A 20,585-nucleotide genomic window follows, 5' to 3' on the forward strand; every position below is an offset into this window, starting at 1 on the left:
CACTGCTGTCCATCCCATGCTCTTTGGGAAAGGGAGGAGTTATCTAGACACAGGTAGGTATATACAAAATGGAAGAAGGAGAAAGGTGGGAGGACAGGGCATGGGAGGAGCAGCTGCGGAATGAAGCCAGGTGAAACGGCTTTATAGGAGGGAAGGACAGGAGTAAAAAGCCCATCAACATGGGGTGGTGTGGGCAGGGAAAGCTCACGAAGTGTTCAGAGGTCCAGTTTCCAGCTTCTCTATTCATGTTCCTATCAGTTGTTGGTCACCTTCTCCAGGACCACATGGCAAGCAGCCAGAAGGAATCGCTGGGACCCTCAGCAAGGACCAAGTGCTCCAGAATCTGGATTAATTATTTTAAACCTTCCTAGTTCTGGGGAAGAGTTTGAAGATGGGTTCCAAGGGTATCCTGGGTTAAATAGAGCAAGCTAAAGTTGCTTTTGACAGCTGCTATTTTGTACCTAAGTTACAGTGAGATTTCATTTATGTTTATGTTATAGATTTGAAAAAAATGCATTCTAGCTAGGTAACATGAAATGATCTCTAACGTTTAGCATACATTTGATTTGCATTAGGGACATTCATCAGCAGGCATATTTGATATTAATAAAAAATTTGGAATCATATTGAAGTCATGACAAGTGTTGGAAAATATTAACAGACCTAGGGTGTATTTTTTTGTTTGAACATTTTCTTTGGTCTGCTTTAGGTTTGTGGCTATATGATGAAATGTATGTGCAGCTTTGTCACTTGACAAGTGATGATCTGTTGCAGTAAGCAGCAGGTTTCTCAGATGCAGGGAATCCCAGATGCCTTTTGGGATTCCATCTGTGTGTACATTTGGGGGTTTTGGGGGGTTTTGTTTATTGAGGTTTTTTGTTTGGTTGTTGGGGGTTTTTTTTTGTGTGTGTGTGTTTGAAACATTTAAAGGCTTTGGTTTGACCACAGCCTCTTCAGATGCTAGCAATTCTTTTTATTCTACTATCACCAAAAACACCCAACGCATCCATGAAGAAACTCCCTTTTCAGGTAAGTGGAATCACAAAATAAATAGCCAATGTAATGCATTGTAGACTAGGAATGATGCAAATTGATTCACGACCAGCCAGTCCGCAGGTGCAGCACTGCCATATTAACCACTGACGCTACATAATGAGAATCCAGAGCCCTGGGCAGAAGAGATGTGAGGACTTTTTTCCTCCCACCTTGTCCAAGATACTGGGAAAGTAACACTGACCCCTCCTTCTTTTCTCCACCACTAGTTTCATGGCCCATCACAAGCAACAATTTGTCTGTCTGTCTTTCTGCCAGTTAGCATGCCAGAACACTGGTTACATCTGTGCAGGTAAACAGGTTCTTCTACTCTTTTCATTTAGCCATAAGACAAGCATCTGATGGATGATACTGAAACACTGGATTCCATAAAATTGTAAAGTAGTAACTAAAACAGTTATCCCAGGCTGTCTGCAGATTTAGGTGAAATTAACTGCATCTATTACGTTTGTATCAGGGTTTCAAAATATATTTTTTTTCAACCACAAGGACTAAGGATTGCAAAATTTCTCTTGCATTTGGTTTAAGATCTCACTGACAGAAATAGCGGAGGCTGTGAAAACTGAAATCCTGTTGCAGTTGTGCAATTCTAGAGTAGGTGTTTATAGGCTGGAGACTGCCGTGTCTTTGCCTTATTTGGTGATGTTTGTCATCAGCATGGAACCATGGCACCGAAAACCTCCTGACATCTCCAGTCTCATCGGAGTGGAGAGGAGTTGCCTCTGCATGTCTAGCAAAGAAAGCCATGGTATGGTGGTGCCACAGACCTTGACTGGCAGGGTTTCCAGAGAAGCCCTTGAGATAAATATTCTTCCAAGGCTGAATCCTCTTTGGAAAAAGATAACAGTTTTCAGGGAAGCTACAGAAATTGAAAGACAGTCCAGCTGACTGCACACAAATCAACAACAAAATGATGGTCTGTGTCTGTCCTCTGGGCTGTTTGGATGGGCTTGTCTTAGGGCTTGATGAATTTGTAATCAGTTATATGATAAATATTTTGAGATAGTCAATGTAAACATGAGGTGAGAAAGTGGAGTTACCACTCTTCTTATTCTTCAAAAACATCTTAAAACGTAATTAGGGATAGTTTGAGACCTATGCAACTCTCTGTTATTGGTTGGTCCAGAATGACCCTTTGGGAGACCTTCCCAACTGAATTGATTTGATGAGCTTATAAAGTTTTGCTGTATTGAGTATGGTGACCACCAAAGGTGAACTTAACCTCTCAAGAGGGTATGTTCTGCAGTTTCAGCATGTCAGAAGGTACGTCAACCCTGTGATGATCAAATTGAATTTAAATTGAATTTCGAAGTAGAAACCTCCGTCGGTGTATTAACTGGTGTTTTACTATCCCAGACTCATATCTGAAGTCACCTGAGGTATATTTACAGCTCTTCTCCCTGTACAGTCTTGTTTTTAATTGGCTATATAAAGTAACACTGCAGAGTAGGGCATGAGAACTTTCTCCAAGGGCACGAAGACATTTTGGTAATGTTCTGTATCTTTCACGGGAACTCAGGCTTTTTGGAAGATTTAGAAAGAAAATCTGTTTGCAGGAACCAAAATACAGTTAGAAGCAAAGCCCTTGAGTATCTTCAGTCTCCAGCAAGTTTCCTCTGTTTTGATGAGAATACATTAAGGAAGTAGTTTTGACATTATGGAGGCCTGTACTACTTGAAGAAAAAAAAAAAGGTAAAGATAGAAATTTAGTGATTTTTCAGTGAATGGTACAGCTCCTTAAATAATGTTGAACACTTTTTGGAACACCATGCCTGGGACAGGAGGGTCGTGTCACAGCGACTTACTGAACGTCAGCTCAGTACCTATTTCTTGCTCTGGCACAGCTTCTTTGGGAACAGCTAGCAACAATCGGCATTTGACATCAGAATTTCATATATTTCAAATAACTTGCTCATACCATATTTCTCTTCAGCATGGGGGTTTCCTCAAGTTTCTGCCAGGCCACACACATCATATGTTAGAAATCTTTGCAGGGAAGAGCCCATCTAATGTTACTTGTCAGCACTGATTCCTTTTAGCAAGGGTGCAAAACTATTTTCGGCCTGCTGTGATGGCTATTTTTATCTCCATTAACCTCTTGACTGAATGTAAACATTTATTGAGGGTTACCTCCCTTGTTTGTCCAGTTGCTTCAAAGGTTTGTGAAAAGTGGATGCCTGCCTGACCTCTTTTATCCTCATTAGCTGATTCTAATTGTTCCCTGAGAGATCGCAGTTTTGACCCTGTTTGTCCTTGTCAAATTTGTCTAGTTATGGCATGAAGACATTAGCAGAAATTGCATTTTCAGGTAAAAATTATTGAAGTGTAGAATACACACTCTACCTATTGTAGAGCAGTGAACAATGTTGCGGTACTATAATGTGCCCTCGTTTCCAAAATGTGAGGTTAGTATTGTACGGCCCCATTTTATGGACACCCACGTTAGCAGGTCCCTATGATTATACTTAGGAAGTAGGCAGAATGTTTTGTAAGCTTTTGAGAAATTTGTAGAAGTTCTTTTGGAGGGAGAAAGAAAATTTTGTTTGGTTTTTGAAGTCTTATTTTTAAGCAGCTGTAATATTGTTGCTTCTGTGTCAAGAAAGCTTTTTTGTAAAAAGGTATCTTTCTTAAGCTAGAGATATTCCTAACAGCACTGCAAAAAAACCATAGCATAAAGTAGCTAACACCTCCCACCACCACCACTATTTTGGGCATGACCAACTAAATGTTACAGTACGACAAATACACTTTATGAATTACAGAATGATTTTCATAGTACTCTCTGAGAGTCAGAACATGAACATACTTTACTTCAAGTGGGATGGTGTCCCAAAGCTAAAGAGCTGTCATGAAGAACATGTTGCCCTGCCAAGAGTTTCTTCTGTGTCAAGCCAAGAAAGCCCTTTTTCATGTTCCTCCGTGGATCTCAGCTGTGGTTGTACGGTTGGGGCACGGACCTGGCAGGTCTCAATTAGGTATCTCAAACAGGCAGGTCCCAGGCTTCACAGGTTGTAACCAGTGCTTTAAATCCCACAGACACTTAGTGAAGATTAAAAAGCACTGGTGTAATGCGCTCAAAGCACGATATCCTGCTTTACGAGCGGGTTGCTGCATTCTGCACCAGCTTCAGCTTTCAAATGGATTTAAAATGTAGCCTCAGGTATAGCGCATTGCAGTAGTCTAATCTTGAGGTGATAAAGGCATGACTGATTTAACCATGGCTTCTTGTTATCTTGGACTGGGGTCTTTTCATTTTAACCATTTTAGGGAAATGGCCTTTCCTGAATCAGCAGGCTTGCTTCAATTCTTACTATGTAATAAGGCACAACAAGAGCAAGCCTTTGTCAGTGGTGAACACTTCTTATGAACGTGTGAACCTCACAGGATGCCAGACCCCAAGAACTGCTGTGGTGGTCCTGACTCATCTAACAGCTCACACAATATGCCTGTGAGGAACCTCAAGGAAAAGCCATTGCCCGTCTCCCTTAGCGGAGCTGCCAAGCTTTACAAGCAGCCTTGTGAAGTTTTGCTTTCATATTAAATGAAGTTTATTTACATATCTGTGCAGCTTGGGAGCAGAGCTATGAGAGAATGGGAAATTCTTTTGAGGTGTCCACCAGCTCTTCTGGGCTAGCAGAGCTGTGAGACGAAACACCCAGTGCTGCCTCCAGCCTATCTCTGGTGCCTAGAGACCACTCACAGCTGCTGAACTGATTACAAGTTTTACTGCCAAGCCGACCTGGAAGCTAATTTAGCGATCTCCATGTAGTTCTCTAAGTTCCAAAAAAGCCCTGTAAATGGGGGATGGCAAAGCAGACTCGCGTCCTGACTGCTGGTGCTCAGTCTACCTGCTGCTGCTGCTGCTTCACCTCAGAAGGGATGAGGCACCAGCTTGGGCTCCTCTTCTTGTCCAGAAGAAACAGGGTCGGTGGCCTGGGACTAAGCCTATAATCATTGCACTTACTAAAGGAGAAATGAATCTCCATGAGAAAGTCAAACGGTATCTCTGGATCTCATTTCTTCCTCAGAACTATGTGGTTAAGTATAATCCCTTCCCAGGACATATTACTTGTCCTGTCTTTGTAGATAATAAACTATTGCCCAGCACAAGAAGATCCTGATATCATTTGAGGCTTTTTGATACCACCTTAATGCAAATAATACCCTTACAGACAGGAGAGACACAGTGAAATGTCAGATGTCTGGTAAGAAGAAAACCAGAAATAGGAATTAGATCTTGTGAAAGTTAAATAATGATCCCTTCTGCACTTAAAAGATAGATTTTTGTTTTGGTTTGGTTTTTAACTTGGCCTCCAACTTTAAGAAAAAGACTTGTTTGAATGTCTTAATCTTTTACGGTGTACTTGGACAAGTCCACTACCTGGATAATATTGCACTGTCTTTGGATTGTGCTTGGGATTACCAGAGGCTGAGAGCACGTATAAGCACAAAAAACATGTTAAAGGCTTGACTGAAATGACAGTTGGAGAAATCCAGCATGTGGTAGGAACATGTCCTGGTCCTCCTCTTCATTATTGCTATGCAGTCATGCTAACATTCATGCTAAAGTTTGTATTTAATATGGGTATGATTCTCAGCTATGTGAAGAATAGCCACTCTTCTTTGTTTGCATAGCGGCCATAGCGCTGTTTTGGTGTAAACGACACTAAAGTCTAGAGTTTTCTGTAATAGAAGATAGAGATGATAGTTTGATTACCTCTCATCTCATCTCTTGCAGATCTTTTTCAGTTCATGTCTCATTTACATCATTATTTTTTGTGCAGTCCATATGTAAATACTTTGCACTGATTTCATAATTGGTAATATCAGGCTTCTTGATAATTTATATATGAACTTAACCAAATTTAAAAAAAAAATTGTCTTGTTTATTGGCCAATTAGAAATCAGAATTTAAATTCAGATTTCAAATGCATGCAGCTGGGTTATGTCATGGTTTAACCCAGCAGACAACTAAACACCACACAGCTGTTTGCTCACTCCCCCTGCCCCAGTGGGACAGGGGAGAGAATCAGGAAAAAAGGTAAAATTCGTGGGCTGAGATAAAGATATTTTAATAGGACCGAAAAGGAAGGGAAAATAATAATAGTAGTAATAATAATAACAAAAAAATAATTAGAATATACAAGTGATGCCCAATGCAATTGCTCACCACCCGCTGACTTGATGCCCAGCCAGTTCCTGAGCAGCAGCCCCTGGCCAGCTTTCCCCCTAGTTTATATACTGAGCATGACGTGACATGGTATGAAATATCCCTTTTGCCCTTTTGGGTCAGCTGTCCTGGCTGTGTCCCCTCCCAACTTCTTGTGCCCCCCACCTCCCTGCCTTCTCTCTGGCAGGACAGTATGGCTCAGTAGTCCTTGACTTGGTGTAAACACTGCTTAGCAACAACTACAACATCAGTGTGTTATCAGCATTCTTCTTATTCTCATCCTAAATCCAAAACACAGCGCTATACCAGCTACTAGGAAGAAAATTAACTCTGTCCCAGCTGAAACCAGGACAGGTTGACTCTTGTAATGTTTCATATAAGCAAACACGCTTTCTGCAACTTCCAGTAGAAAAAGCAGTATTAGGAATTGACATTGTATGTCTCTGGTTGCAGTATTTTTACACTAGGTAGGTATATTGTTGCTAGCTGTTATGTTCCTTTTTACTGATTTCACTCTTCATTTATATCTGTTTTTCCCAATGCTTCTGGAAGATGAATAATGTCATGGAGTGCATGCAGAAGAACTGTGACTTATGCATAAATATTTCTATGAAAAATGCAAAATATGAAATGCAAACTAAGCAAGAAATATTATATTTGATAAAACAGTATGAGAGAATAAACAGATCAAAAAAAAACAAAATATGAAGAACTGTAAAATTCAATATGTCTTATTCTATCATTATTAAAATACTGGTATATCATAAATTGTATTAAATATATAATAAAGATTATGACTTTAATCTTATAAAACTAAAATATTTTAAATATCTTATTTTCAATAAATATTTTTGTGTATATTTTTGGAATGTAATATGTTCTGTGGTAACCCTTAATATACTTCACTACATTTCTAGAACAGGCATAGATAATAAATGTGGCCAACGCATCTGGAATGTCCATGTAAATACATGATTTTGCGTATCTTAAAATTTTTTAACTAACTCCCTTAATCATACAGAATATTGCAGTAGAACATAGCTGGAGCCAACTAGAGAATTACTGGTGGAATATAAAAATAATTAATCAAATTCTCTTAGGTAAGGTTAGAATGTCTTGGACTGAATTATATCCCGGAAAAAAAAAAGAAGTTACATGGTGACTGTTGCACTTTGTACTCTCTGTTGTGGTTTCATGCTTGATGCAGAGAAAAAGAACTGTGAATGATAGAAGTCTAAGTGGCATCTCAGTGCCATGTACTGACAAACTCAGGATTACCCACAGGGGTTTTGCCATTTGATTAGTAGAAGGAGTTAAGTGTTAATAGATTTGAAGCCTTTACCTTATCTCCTCAAATACCAAATTCTCTAAATATAGAATATGAAATATACACAGGAGATGGTTTTGTTAAATGTGCATCTCCTTGCCTGCATGTCTTTCAGGTGCAACGGATGTCATGCTTTACTTTTGTGCCTTTGAATTTATTAATACAACTTCTTTTATAGTCTTTTTGGAGACAAAGTGCAGTGAATCATTAGCATTATTATTATTTCAGACATAGTAAAATCACACATCAACACTTAGCAAAAGGGGAAAAATTCCATTATCCATTCAGAACAATTTCCTATGATAATACAAATGTTACCCAGGACAGATCTTTGAAATGGATACCGATTCTTTAAATTCTTTCCTGTCTGTTTCAGGAAATAGTGAGATCCCATTGATAATGAAGTACAATGTGGCTAAAGTTCACTTCTAAACACTTGGCTCTTTGCTGTGAAAGTCATCTGCATTCCCTTTATAATTCTCAGCCACCAGAGATCTGCTTAATCTTGGAGATCTGATCCAATATCTTTCGGAAAAATCCTTGATAATAGTTTCACCATTCAATCAATGAAAGAACTAAAGCTAACTGCTGTGTCTTCTTAAAAAAAAATAATCCTGAGGCAAGGGAATAAGACCTTGGCTTATGGGTTTGGAGATTTTGTTGTTTGCAAATAAAATGATTATTACTATTATTATTCAAGTTCTTAATCAAGGCAAGCAAATGGCATCTGTTTGTTATCATCCTTCCTACAGAAGACAAAGGCTTCAGTCCCTATGGCACTGACTGCTGGCCCCAAGTGGTTGCTGGATGTGACTTGGCAAGGAGTAGAAGACAACAAAAACAACTGCATTGTGTACAGCAAAGGTAAACACAAGCCGATTTTTTTTCTCTACTTTCTTGTGTAAGGTACCAAGATAAAAATATACCTGTTGCATAACAGGAAAATGAAGTAGTTTGTCTCCCCTTAAAGTCGGAACAGTTTTCATTCCCGTTTTCCTACCGTGTTCTGGTTTTGCACTTTTTTTTTCTTCCTTTTAATGATATAAAAAACCCACATGGTGTCTGTAGTGTACTAAATGCTTTATAAACACAGAAGGACGTCAGCTGACATAAGACATACCATCCATTTCTTTCTGAGAGTTAATGCCTCTTGGGAAACATCAGTAAAATCTATACGCTTTAAATAGGTGAATTCTTTCTGACATTTTATTGGATATACTGGATAGCATTTCTCCATGTTACATTACATTGTAGACTACTAACTGAAATCTGGTTTTATAAGAAGAATGCGAACTTGATTGGGCTATGATAAGACTTCATGTCAGCATGGTAACAGAAGATAACTGGAACTGGATTTCAGGGTTGTCACCTCTGACATTCCAGTCTCTGTGTAGTGGCATGACGTGATGATGCTTCACATCTTTCTGTCTTATGTGAATTGTCAGATTTACTCAAGTCAGTATGAGTTCTTATGAGGGCCCCCCAACCATGACACTAATCTACCACATCTAACAGCTACTTTGGTTCAAGATGCAAAGGCTTTTGTCTTGCATCTTGAACAAACCCAGAGAGCCTTGGGTTCAGTCCATAGTGCCATGGACTATGATGTGCCACGTTATTTGGTCAGTCACTGTGAAAGCTCTGTAAATGCGATTATGGTATCATTACAGTATGTTTAGAAAAAAAGCACCAAAAAACCCGACACTTAAGTAGATGGAATAAGAAAAACTTATTTAGTGTAGCTGGTTTTGGCATTCCCCCTGAAGATCAGGTTGCAAAACTATGATTTTGCTTCCTTGTGTTTCAATCACAAATCTCAGCACTTTGTGAATACTTCAGAACATGCGCTGTTCTTGTTTAATTTCTTTTAGGTTTTATTTCTAACCAAACAGACCTACTGAGATCAAAGATTGTTTGCTGAGGCAACCTAGTGACCATTTCAGCATACAAGCATCCAGGCAAATAAGCACCCATATCAATATATTAACATACAAAACACTAATCATAACATCAAAGACTCCTAAAAACTTACTAGAAACAATTACAACTTGTTCCTATAATCATTGCAATTTATACACTTATAAGAGGATTGCTTTTAAACTGCCACAAGCCTTTGAAAGTTGAAACGCTGAAAACAGGGAATTTGCATGTTAAAAATGAGTTGCACACCAGGGTCTTATAAATTCTTTCTATTATAATTACAGAATGCCAACACAGTCATTCTGCAACCTGAAACACCTGCAGTACTAGAGAACTGGGCTCAGATCTAAAAAGGGTTGAGCTGCCCTTCCTTCGCAGCTTGCTGATTGCTGCCCAAGTGGAAGCTGCAGCAAAAGGCTCTTGAGTAACAGTAAAGCTTTTCTTGTGAATCCAGAGCTGCAGTTTGCTATTTGTAGTATTGAAGACTCACAGGCAAACTTTTCTGCAACAACTTTTTAATGTAATGGGAAATTACTTTCACTCCAAAATACAGCTTCTGCAAATTCCCACAGGATGGTGTCTTATCAAGTATTACATTCTTTCTGTAATTATAATAATACTTAGCACATATATACTAGTAAGACTTTTCATCTTCAAAGTACTTTACAAACACTAACTAATTCATTAGACAGTTTCAGTGCTATCTGTCTGATTGAATCTATTAAAATACGATTTTTTTTTTTCAAATACTAAAAACTTTCTTCAATTTCGTGCGGTCTGAGTAGCCCAGAGTCTTAGTCTTTTCATTCGAATGTACTTGATTTTGTTTCATTGATGATGCTGGTTATTTTAGTACTCGGTTAACAAGGTATTGTGAGACAGTCATACAGTGCTCAAGGTGAATTCTGTTATCTCTACTGCAGATGCGTACTAGAACTAAAGTTGAGGGTAAATTTGAGCCCTAATTTATAAATACATGTTAAGAACTTGCTACTTCACTAAACTTTTGTGGGAAATAGGTTGTAGATATGCTTTAACTTCACTTCATTCTGTTCATCTCTTTGCACTTTGAGTTGGCTGTTCTGTCATTCATTAAGCACCTACACTTTGCCTTGAGCTCTGCTGGGATTTTTGTGCTAGAAAGATTAATTGGCTCAGATCACAAAACAATGTCAAATAGAAGATGGTAAAATAAATAAATAGAATAATGTTTCTTCCTTCAATTTGTATCTCATCATTCCAGATTACATTGCCTTGATTTGTGTTAGCTTTCTGTCTCCTACAGTGCCATTACTTCTAATGAAACGGTGTCAGCTGGCATGTAGTTGTAATTCGATGTTATGTTGTAGTTGCTGTGTATAATTTTGTTAGTTTGCTTAGCAATACATTGTTATTCCTGAAAGCAATTAGCTGAACAAATGTGTGGAATTGTACATGTAGCAGATTTGGTCTCCTGGGAGCTGTTTTCCCTACTGTACCCAAGATGAGTGGGGTAAATTGGCACATTTCTAAGAGGAAAATAAGTTTAAGAATTGGCTAGCAGTACATGTTACTGGTCGATCAGTTGCTGACTCAGAAGCACATGCCATATTCCCTTTTAGCTTATTACAGTGATATCTTTGAGAGCAGAATTTTCCCCAGATCTTTCAGGAGAGTACAGTAATGTCAGCCTGACTTCCAGTTCACTAAAGGCTGTGGGCACTGTATTCACCCATGTATTGCACATGCAATAATCACAGGGAGGAGTCTTGGCATGTAGTTCCTATTGAAAACAAATCTGAGCTGGCCAGCTAACTCCCTATTTGCCTTCAAAACTCTCCATAAAATATTTTCCCTAGGCAAGCAAACACAAAAATTGTGTGTGCATGCACGTATGTGTATATATATGATGTACATATATAGGATTATATTGCTAAGCTATTACAGTGGAACCACAATTAATCTTCTCTATAAATTTTTAGATTAAGAAACCGGTTATTTAAAATCATACATCAGAGTACATTCAGAGTGAATAGCTATGAAATAACTATTAAGTATTTGAAATTAATTCTATTTAGTCTAGCATCACTTAATTCTATCTGTATTTTTTATAACTACATTCCCCCAATACTAGGACAAATTAGAAAAGGGAAAAACAGTTCATTAGTATCCCTTTTTACAAGCTCGGCTACAAGCTGGCTACTCATGGCATGTGCCATTACCCCATTCTATTTTTTTGAAAGGAAACTTTCACAACTGTAATTACACTTAAAAGACATGCTCTTTTTGTTTTAATATTTACATCAAACTTCTCTCACATTGCAAAAATTGTCTATTAAATAACTTAAGAGATGTCCTAGAAACAGTAACTGGACTTTTAGAGACAGATTTTAGGAATCATAGCTTATCTGGAATTATAAATATGTTCTTTCCAAAAAAACAGCTACAGAGTTTCAGTAATTCAAGCAAGATACATGGTGGGAATTATTAATGCATGAACTGTATGTTCGTCTCAACACAGCATACTTGAGAAGCATTCGTACCTAACAGAGTTGTGCACCAGACTTGGTAAATCTCTAAGCCCAGAGGTAGAGGAGTCCCCCCACAACCTAGGAGGGGGCTGGGGTATTAACTGCAAATCTTCCACTGGGACTGTAAGAGATTTTAAAAAATGAATTATGACTGAATAGAATAGAAACGGTGTAAAAAATACAGTTGCACAGAGAGAAAGCCATGCTCATGTAACAGACATTTTTCTAGATATTATTTAAGCCATTTATGTGAAATGTATGGATACCGTATGTTTAGTGGCATTGTTAAAACAGGGTGTCTGTACAAATATTTAGCTGTGGGAATTATAAAATCATAAGGCGATTAAGTTAGCTAGTTGTGAAATTCCAATATTGCTTTTTAAATGACTTCAGGATATAGGAGGTGCTAAGGTTATTATCTGTTATCAGGAATACAGCGGAATTGTACGACTGGATAATAACTAAACAACTGACACAATGTAAAATTACATTATCAGTGTGTTAAAACAAAATTGCACCCTAAAGGAGTCTACATGCCAGCTCAGAGCTGCAGTGTAATTATGCTTAACTCTGATAATTAAAATACAACGGAGATCAACAGAATCATTTTCATTAAGAAAATTATTAATGATGGTGGTATAACAGTAATTGATTGCAGAGCACCACAGGATAACTCTGTGCAGGAAAACCAACATGTTTAACGTGTGTCTGGGCCAGTTGGGTTGCGTTGCGTACCACCGAGCACGCTGCCCGGCCGGGTGGCAGCCGCGGGGCACGTCTTCTGCTGCAAAACCCCAAATCAGAAAATGGCTGCTGCTCAGGCTGCCCTTTGGAGGGAGAGGGACGGGTGCTGGTGGACGGGGCGGTGGGATGGGGTCGGGTACAGCTGCCAAAAAGGAGCCGGCCGCCGGCAGCGACTCACACGCTTCTCGAGCCGTCCGTCATCTCATTTCGCGTGAGGCGGTGTTTGGTTTTGCATTTCCATTAGTGATTTACTGATGTTATTTCCTCCTCTGCCTGGCCGCGCTGAGTAGTTTATGCCCTTTGTTATTTCTGAGAGGATGCGGGAGGAGAAAAACCCGTCCTCGCCCCAGCGCGGTTCCACAGGCACCGCGTGACATCTTCATAAGTAATTCCACAGGATGGCCCTGTTAATTGTCCCGGTGGTGCGGACACACGATACCGAACGCCATAAAAAGCCTCCATCCCTCCATAAGTGAAATCGCAGTCGGTGCCCACTGAGAGACTATAAGAAAATCCTGGCTAGGCAGGATGTTGCCTAAGGGTGAGATCCGAGAATTGTCATTTTCTTTTGGTGAACACAAAACCGGGGGGGGGGAGGGGGGGGGAATTCGGGGGAGTGCTTCTCTGCACAGCTAAGGGATGGGTGCTTGCTCAAACAGATGCTGCTTTTGAAAGCTGCCCAAAAAAGTCTGTTCTCCAATCACAATAGAGGACAAGCCTGCTAGGGTGGATTTACAGGATGAGATTAGTTAAAATGACAGCTGCCCACACTGAAACTGTGTCATGTAGCTAATTTATAAATAGAAACTGGAGGAGAGGGAGCACACGGGAGAGGGCAGAGCAGAAGTCAGGGCTGGAAGCAGAGGGCTCTGTGCTCGGCTCTCCCAGGGCTCCCCTGGCCGCCTGGCCCAGGGGCTGACTTCTTTTAAGTCGGTAAATAGATAACTCTTTACTTACTTCACTGGTACTGGGATGAGGTCTTTAGCTGATGTGTGTGCCATGCGTTGAAGCTCTAAATGCTGCAAAAGAGTTACACGAAATCACTAGTAAGAATTGAAGGCAATTTTAATTAATTTTGGTAATTTAAAATAGTCTTATTTTTTAACATATAGGAAAAGTCAGTTGTCGCAACAAAAGGGTTCCTAAATTTTTCCTTAGTGGCAGAGGATTACTTTTCTTAATTGTTCTGTGAGATCCTTGATACCATGTTTTGCCCTGCGAATGAGTTTTCAGCCAGTAAATACTTTTTTTTTCCTGCAACTTCAGGTAATGTAATGGTACATTGCACCACAGACATAGCATCAGAGACCCTAATGAGACAGGTCAAACATCATAAGGAGTTTAAATACTGCTGCATTAGAATATATTTTGTTTTGGGTCAGAGAACAAGTTGTTTAATAGGCCAAAGGTTAACTTAGGGCATATATTTTAGGTTGCAAGGGGCTTCTTTCCACATGCTATTACAAGCAAATCGAGTGAATTTACTTAGTCTGTTCCATGTGGACAGTCAGAAAACTGCAGTATCTGCTGTCCGGCTGGATGCCTCCATTAGCTAAACAATGTGCTGAAGCCTTTGGTGGTGCTACAGGTTTTTGTTCTTTCTTTGTACCCACTGACAAAAAAAATCTGAGTTTTTAACAAAATGCATGTGACGCTTATCCTAGTATCAAAGGTCCGTGGAAAACCTTATTTTACGTTTTTTCCATAACACTGCAAAATTGCAAAATATTTCTCAAGAGAAGCATGATTATGTGTATAATGCTTACATAAAATAGTATCTGTACAAGGGCAATATACCTTCACAGTCATTGGAAGAAAGTGTCATGGATACAGATATAAAGACATGATTGGTAGGCAGGTAGATGGCATGATTCACGTTTGGTTTGCAGGGATATTGAGAAGGCAGGATGCCTAATGACACTGTTGCAAACGAAACTATTGCAAATTAGTCCTGCTACTTTACTCGCTGGCCACAGAAGGAGAAAATATTTTGTCGCCATGACGAGTGATACTTATTGCTTGCTGATGGCAGACACAGTGTTGTGGACTTAATTCAGACACAATTCAGCTTCAAAGAACTCACAAAGCAGGATTGTACTTTTCCCTTATTTTTATTTTTTACCTATGCAAATAGATCCAATGGGGGATTATCTGCTTTAGGGAGTTTAGAGGTCAGGGCCTTGTATATGGTCTTAATTATCTACAAGAAAAATGTTATTTAATGCATCTTTATGGAATTAGTATAATATGCATATAATAGCATACAGTGAATTATTACATGCCCTCTAAATTCTAAGCCTGTACTTAATAAAGGGAAGATGACAAGAAATGCAGGGGTACAGTTTTATTTTCACTTCCCACTTTTGTTCATTATTAGTGCATTTCATTTACATAGTAGCTAAGTGGTATTTTTAGGTTGTTCTCATATGTACGTTGGTTTGGGTTTTTTTCTTGTGTTCTTTTTGTCACTTATTGTGTAGTTTATTTCATAGTTTGAAGTTGGAATTCTTTTTCATTTGAGGAGGCAAGGAAATAAACAGAATACTGACAAGATTTGCACAGAATTATACTTAGAACTGAGTCTGACACTCACCTATGAGAACATGTTCAGGACAGAAAAGAAGCCCAGTATGTACTTCACACTGGGACCATGTGAAAAGAAACATTGCTTCAGCCATTCAGACCACTGGCAAAAATACATGCAAACATCACGCAGAGATTTTATTTTTCAAGATACGTATTTGTCCCTCATTTTTCTAAGTCAATTGCAGTAGAATCAGTCATTTAAAAATCCTTTTAAGAAAAATGTTGTCATTATTTTCAGGATATGACATAGATGCTAAATGTGCTTTATTTTCTTCTTAATTAAATTATTTTTTTCCATCCATTACGCCAAATAAAAATTGAGGACTGCAGTAAACCTTGTGACCCCTGTGGCTTATGGTAGCGTTACCTCTGTCATCTTCCCTGCAAAGCAAGAAGGAAGAAAAAAAGCCCCCAAATTTGCTGAGCCACACATTTCAAGTTGTCGACAACCCCATCCACAAGAAAACAGAAGAAAATATATATGCACTCTGTCCTGTCAAAAGGCTTTCGCCTTATCTTGAGAGACTGTCAGGGCAGGAACATCATGGAATGGACAGAAGTCTATTAAATTAATAAGCTGCTGGATGGTGTCTGGAGAGTTATGATGCTCCATAAATCCAGTTTGATCATGGTGGACAAGGTTTAAATCTGCAGCCTTCTAATACACATCCAGGTCCTGGATTGGATTTGAAGTTTTGTGCTGGAGACACAGAGATAGTCCTGCAGCTTGTGAATTAAGATTTATCATTTTTTCATACTATTTTTTTTTTCTTTTTTCTACACTTCTTGACAAAAATGAAAACACCTTAGGGATCCTGGCAAATGTTACTGCTTGAAATGAAAGAGCTGTTGTCAAGGTGAAACCATGACCTAGAAGCCTAAAATCAAACCTTGGTCCTTCTTTTCAGGCAGCTTCATTGGTGCTGAGTATAAAATGTCTGTATGGGAGGAAACAGGGCTGGATTCATCTGCAGCCTGTTTTATGGTGATTCCTATCAAATACTCCTACTGTGTATTTGTAATACAAGGCAAACAAATGGTGTGGCATGTAAAAGCAAAAGCTAAAATACATAGAAATATATTCGTCCCCCATTCGAGGTGGTTCTGTGTATAACTTACAATGCAGTGTGAAATTTCTGTGCCCCTTACCTCTAAATGGATTAAGCCTGATGGTAATAATTCAGGGGACTCTTTCGTAGCATTGAAGGTGCCAAGCTCCCAGGAAAACCTGTGTGATGTGCAGGCGTGATGTCCAAGTAGAGCTGGACTGCCTGGAACGCAATGTTAAAATCATGTTGGATGTGTTTTGTCTCTAGCTGCTTACAAGCAAGGCCCTTATTATGGCACAACGGGTGGAATTCAAGTGTCTGTTGGCCGCTTAATTGACCTGCAAGCCAGTGATTTATTCTTAGGTCCCTAAGCTCCTATTCTTGTTACTCTGGAGACTCCAGCAGGTGATTGCTGTGCTTGCTTACACAGGCAGTGGCACAGCCAGCAGTTCTCTCTTCTCAAATTCCCTAGCCATATTTTGGATCCTGCCTCATTTATTTATTGATGATACTTAGAATCTGTGTTACTTTTAAAAGCAATCTGTGCTCATTTTTGTCATCATTGTTAATTTAGGAGCTTAAAGAGACTTCTTGAAATTCAAGAAGTATAAAAACAATGTCTATGTTAAAAGAAATGGATAGCTCCTCTTGCAATACCAGGGACACTGAGATATTTTTATGCTCAGGAAAATGGATTCAGAACTGAAAGCAATTGAAACAGCTCTTCCGGTGTGTAGGTTTCCTTAAACAGAAATTGGGATCAAGGTGCAACCCTCGGTTACATCCGTCCATACATCTCCCTCCATTGTCTTCCAGAAATTACTTAAGAGCTGTAGCTAGAGATCATGTGTGACTGAATCCTGACCTCTCTATTGATCCTGGGGATCAATCTGTGTACTCTCTGATCCAAAGATCAATGTCAGCATTTCTCTCCTTCTCCCACGGCATTCCAGCACCGCTCCCTACTGTAGACAGAGGCCACAAGGAGCAGGACTTCGCAGCAGGGCACCGTCGCGCTGAGGCCAGCACTGGGGACCACATCCATTTTTCCCAATGCAACGGCAATTGCACCCTGTTTTTTGTGGCAGGTTATGAAGTGTGTATAGTGATATGGGGAGGAGGGAGAGTGGAGGTTAGAGAAGGAGCTCCAGCGTGGTGCAAAATACAGGAGTCCCTCCTTGCAGTCCCCCTTGCAAAGGAGGCAGGATGCTCCCACTCCTGCAGCTGCCCTTCTCCTCACCAGTGCTGGGGCACCCCTCAGCCTTCCCACCGTTCCAGTCTTCTCTGAAGAGAACTGCAGAAAGTATGGGAAAGTTGCAACCTGCTTCGATGTGTGTTTAGTATCTAAGGAGTGAACCCCTGTTAGTGCAGACATGGAAAGTACTTAGCAGCTTTCTTAAAATGTGATTTGTTTTGGTGTTAAAAAAAGAAGAGGAGAAAAAAAAGCTGTTTCAGATTTCATTTTTTCTTTCTTGTTTCAGTTTCAGTCCGTCAGAGCATGTGGGGCAGTGTGATGCTGACAAACAGAAATCTATGCTAGAGTGTGCCCGAATTGTGATATTTGAAGCTAGTTGCTATGTTGAAGCAGATTTAGTAGAGATGTTCTGTAACTGAGTGATGATGCATATGACTGAATCGGTTGGTGGCACACAGAATCAAGGTTTGTTGCTGGAGCAGAAATTGCCTGTAAGATAATTTCCTATGATAATATCATAGTATACAGGCATATATACATGCATACATGCATATTCTATATAAAAAAAGCCCTCAGGCCTCAGTTAGTGTTTCACTCAAGGCACAGAAGGTTCTGAAATCTCTTTCTATAGCTGCAGTGTCAACTTCTGCATAGGCAACTCCAGCTATTCTGAACAATTATACTATCACAGGTTAATAATCACTGGGAGGAAATATTATTTGGAAAAAATAGAAAGACTTTATATCTTTATAAGATAGAAAGACTAAGTCCTAGCTAACATTGTTAAGGCTCGGGAAAAAGTGCTAGTATTAGCTTTATAAATTACAGAAGAATGCTAGTTTTGCAATAAAGTGGTGAAAGCAGAAGATGACATAGGGAAAACCAGACTTTTTAGGGAGTGCAAACCAATGTAAAAAGAATATTGAAAAGTTAGACTGTGTTAGAAACGCTAGAAAAGAGGTCTATTCAGACTTAATCAGATGGATTTAGTAACCATTGTAACTTCTTGTTTAAAAAAATAGAAGTGCACAGTCAGTTAATACATACTGGGCTCTATAACATTATTTTGGTGAATGGAGATTTCTTGTTTGTAACAGTAGTGATGTAGAAACACGCACAAATTTAAAATTAGCTTTTACAGTTGAATATATAAAAATACTGTGGTAGAAGCATATTGAACAGTAAGGACAGTGTACAAATTATTCAAGATCTGAACAAACAAAAGACATTTTTGAGAAAACCAAGGATCAGTGGATTAACAGGAAATTACTGATATGCCCTAACCTTCAACTCAGAAACTAAGACAAAGTATTGTGGTTGGTCTGTTAGCTGAAACAAACATTCAGATGCGTATGACCAGAAGCATCTGAGACATAGGGGAGACAACGGTGATTTTGGCCAGCCAAAATGTTTGCTGATACTATAAGATGGGCGACTGAACTTAAAGTATGAGATGAAAGGGAACTGTTTTACACTAGGAAATGAGAGGGGTGGCATCAAGTGATCACTGTGCATCTTCTATTAATAAACTGTTCTTTTAAATGTGAACAGGCTTGCTTTTATGGTGGCTGCATGTGCATTTTAATGGATTTAAATTATGTGAGGTTTAAATGCATTTTCAAGTTACAGTTAAATGAAAATTTAAAATAAGACTGACAGATTGCTAAGGCTAAGCCAGTTTTATGATTAAGGTTCAATTAAATTATATTTATCGTTGGAGCAAATGAAGTATAAAATCACAAACAATGATATTTTTCAGTGGCTTACTTTGGTGGAAAGTGTAGCCTGAAGTATGACTTCAAGACTTTTATCTTCTATTCCCTCCTAAAGTAGAAATTAATTAGGGCTAAACAAGCATTGGCTATACGTTCAGAACCCCATCCTGAGAGTCTTTCGTGGACCAGTGGTCCAGGAACAATTTACTAAGAAAGCTAGTTTGTGATGCAAAGTATTATGTATGTTATTTGGGTTTAACTAGCTAAGTTAGGGGGGAAATTGAAATTTTAATAATGGTTTAAAGAATGAACTGGTTTTATTGCTTTCATAGAAGCCACTTTTGGCCCTTTGCACTCTCTCAGAAGATCTGCTGAGATCGACTCTTTAAATACAGTTCTTTCTCTTCCCATGTACTTTCTATGTAAATCCCTAAACGTCATAAGCTTTGCAGTGAGTGAAGGAGAGAATGCTGGTTTTGTACACGCAAGCTATTTCTCAATTACATCTACTGCACTGTAACACGTGAAACATGACAATTTTCTGGCTTACCACAATATGATCATCAGCTTTATATAAGTGTGGCACTGCTCTGTCTTTCTGATACACTTCCTATAATTCGTTATTTATTTTGTCTTCATTTTGTCCTACAGAAATGTATGTAAAAGGAGCAACATTCTGCATTCTGTTTCTTTGGTTTGATCTTGTTTTTATAATCTAGGACATAACAAAACACATGGATTCATTTTGGACGTTGAGCAACTTGAATTTTTTTGACACATTTAAAAAACGATCCACAGCGTCATAAAAACTGTTCTTTCCAAAACACCATTCCTCTCCTTTATAAAAATGCTCCTCAGTGACATTAAGGAGAAAAAATTAATTTCAGATCAATTACACCTAAAAAAGTCCTTTAATTTATTCAGCTAGAAGATTCCAAAAAAGTGATGAGCTGATATATGACCTTCTTCTCTTTAAGAACATATGTACATATTCAGCAAAGTGAAGCATGATCCTAGTGTTAGCGCTTGGGAGTTTTGTTGTGTGTTGCTAATTATTGCAGAGTCTAAACACATGAATAGCTGAATACTCAAAGGTCTAATTGTACAGAGAGAGTTCAGTTCATGAGTCAGAGAAGTCTCCAAAAGCACCCATTGAGAAGTATTCTCCTTAACAAGAGCATTTTCTTGAAATGGGATTCTTTTTGGCTGTTAAACTGGTACATGGGAGATCTAAGAGTTGGTCCTTACGCTGAAGATATTGAAGGAAATTCTTAAGCTCAGGACTGCTATTTTTGTGTGTCAGTATTGTATTGTAT

At 38.9% G+C, this 20,585-nt stretch overlaps 1 protein-coding gene across 2 annotated transcripts in view; it reads left to right on the forward strand.

Annotated features, from left to right (window-relative positions):
• ZFPM2 (zinc finger protein, FOG family member 2) overlaps positions 1-20,585 on the forward strand; it is a 322,662-nt gene that overhangs the window by 205,167 nt on the left and 96,910 nt on the right. For both annotated transcript variants that reach the window (XM_069779886.1, XM_069779887.1), the window contains one exon: positions 8,303-8,414. In XM_069779886.1, coding sequence (XP_069635987.1) covers positions 8,303-8,414 — 112 coding nt within the window. The remainder of the gene's footprint in view (positions 1-8,302; positions 8,415-20,585) is intronic.

This window comes from Haliaeetus albicilla, chromosome 3, assembly GCF_947461875.1.
Source record: "Haliaeetus albicilla chromosome 3, bHalAlb1.1, whole genome shotgun sequence".
Classification (NCBI taxonomy): domain Eukaryota; kingdom Metazoa; phylum Chordata; class Aves; order Accipitriformes; family Accipitridae; genus Haliaeetus; species Haliaeetus albicilla.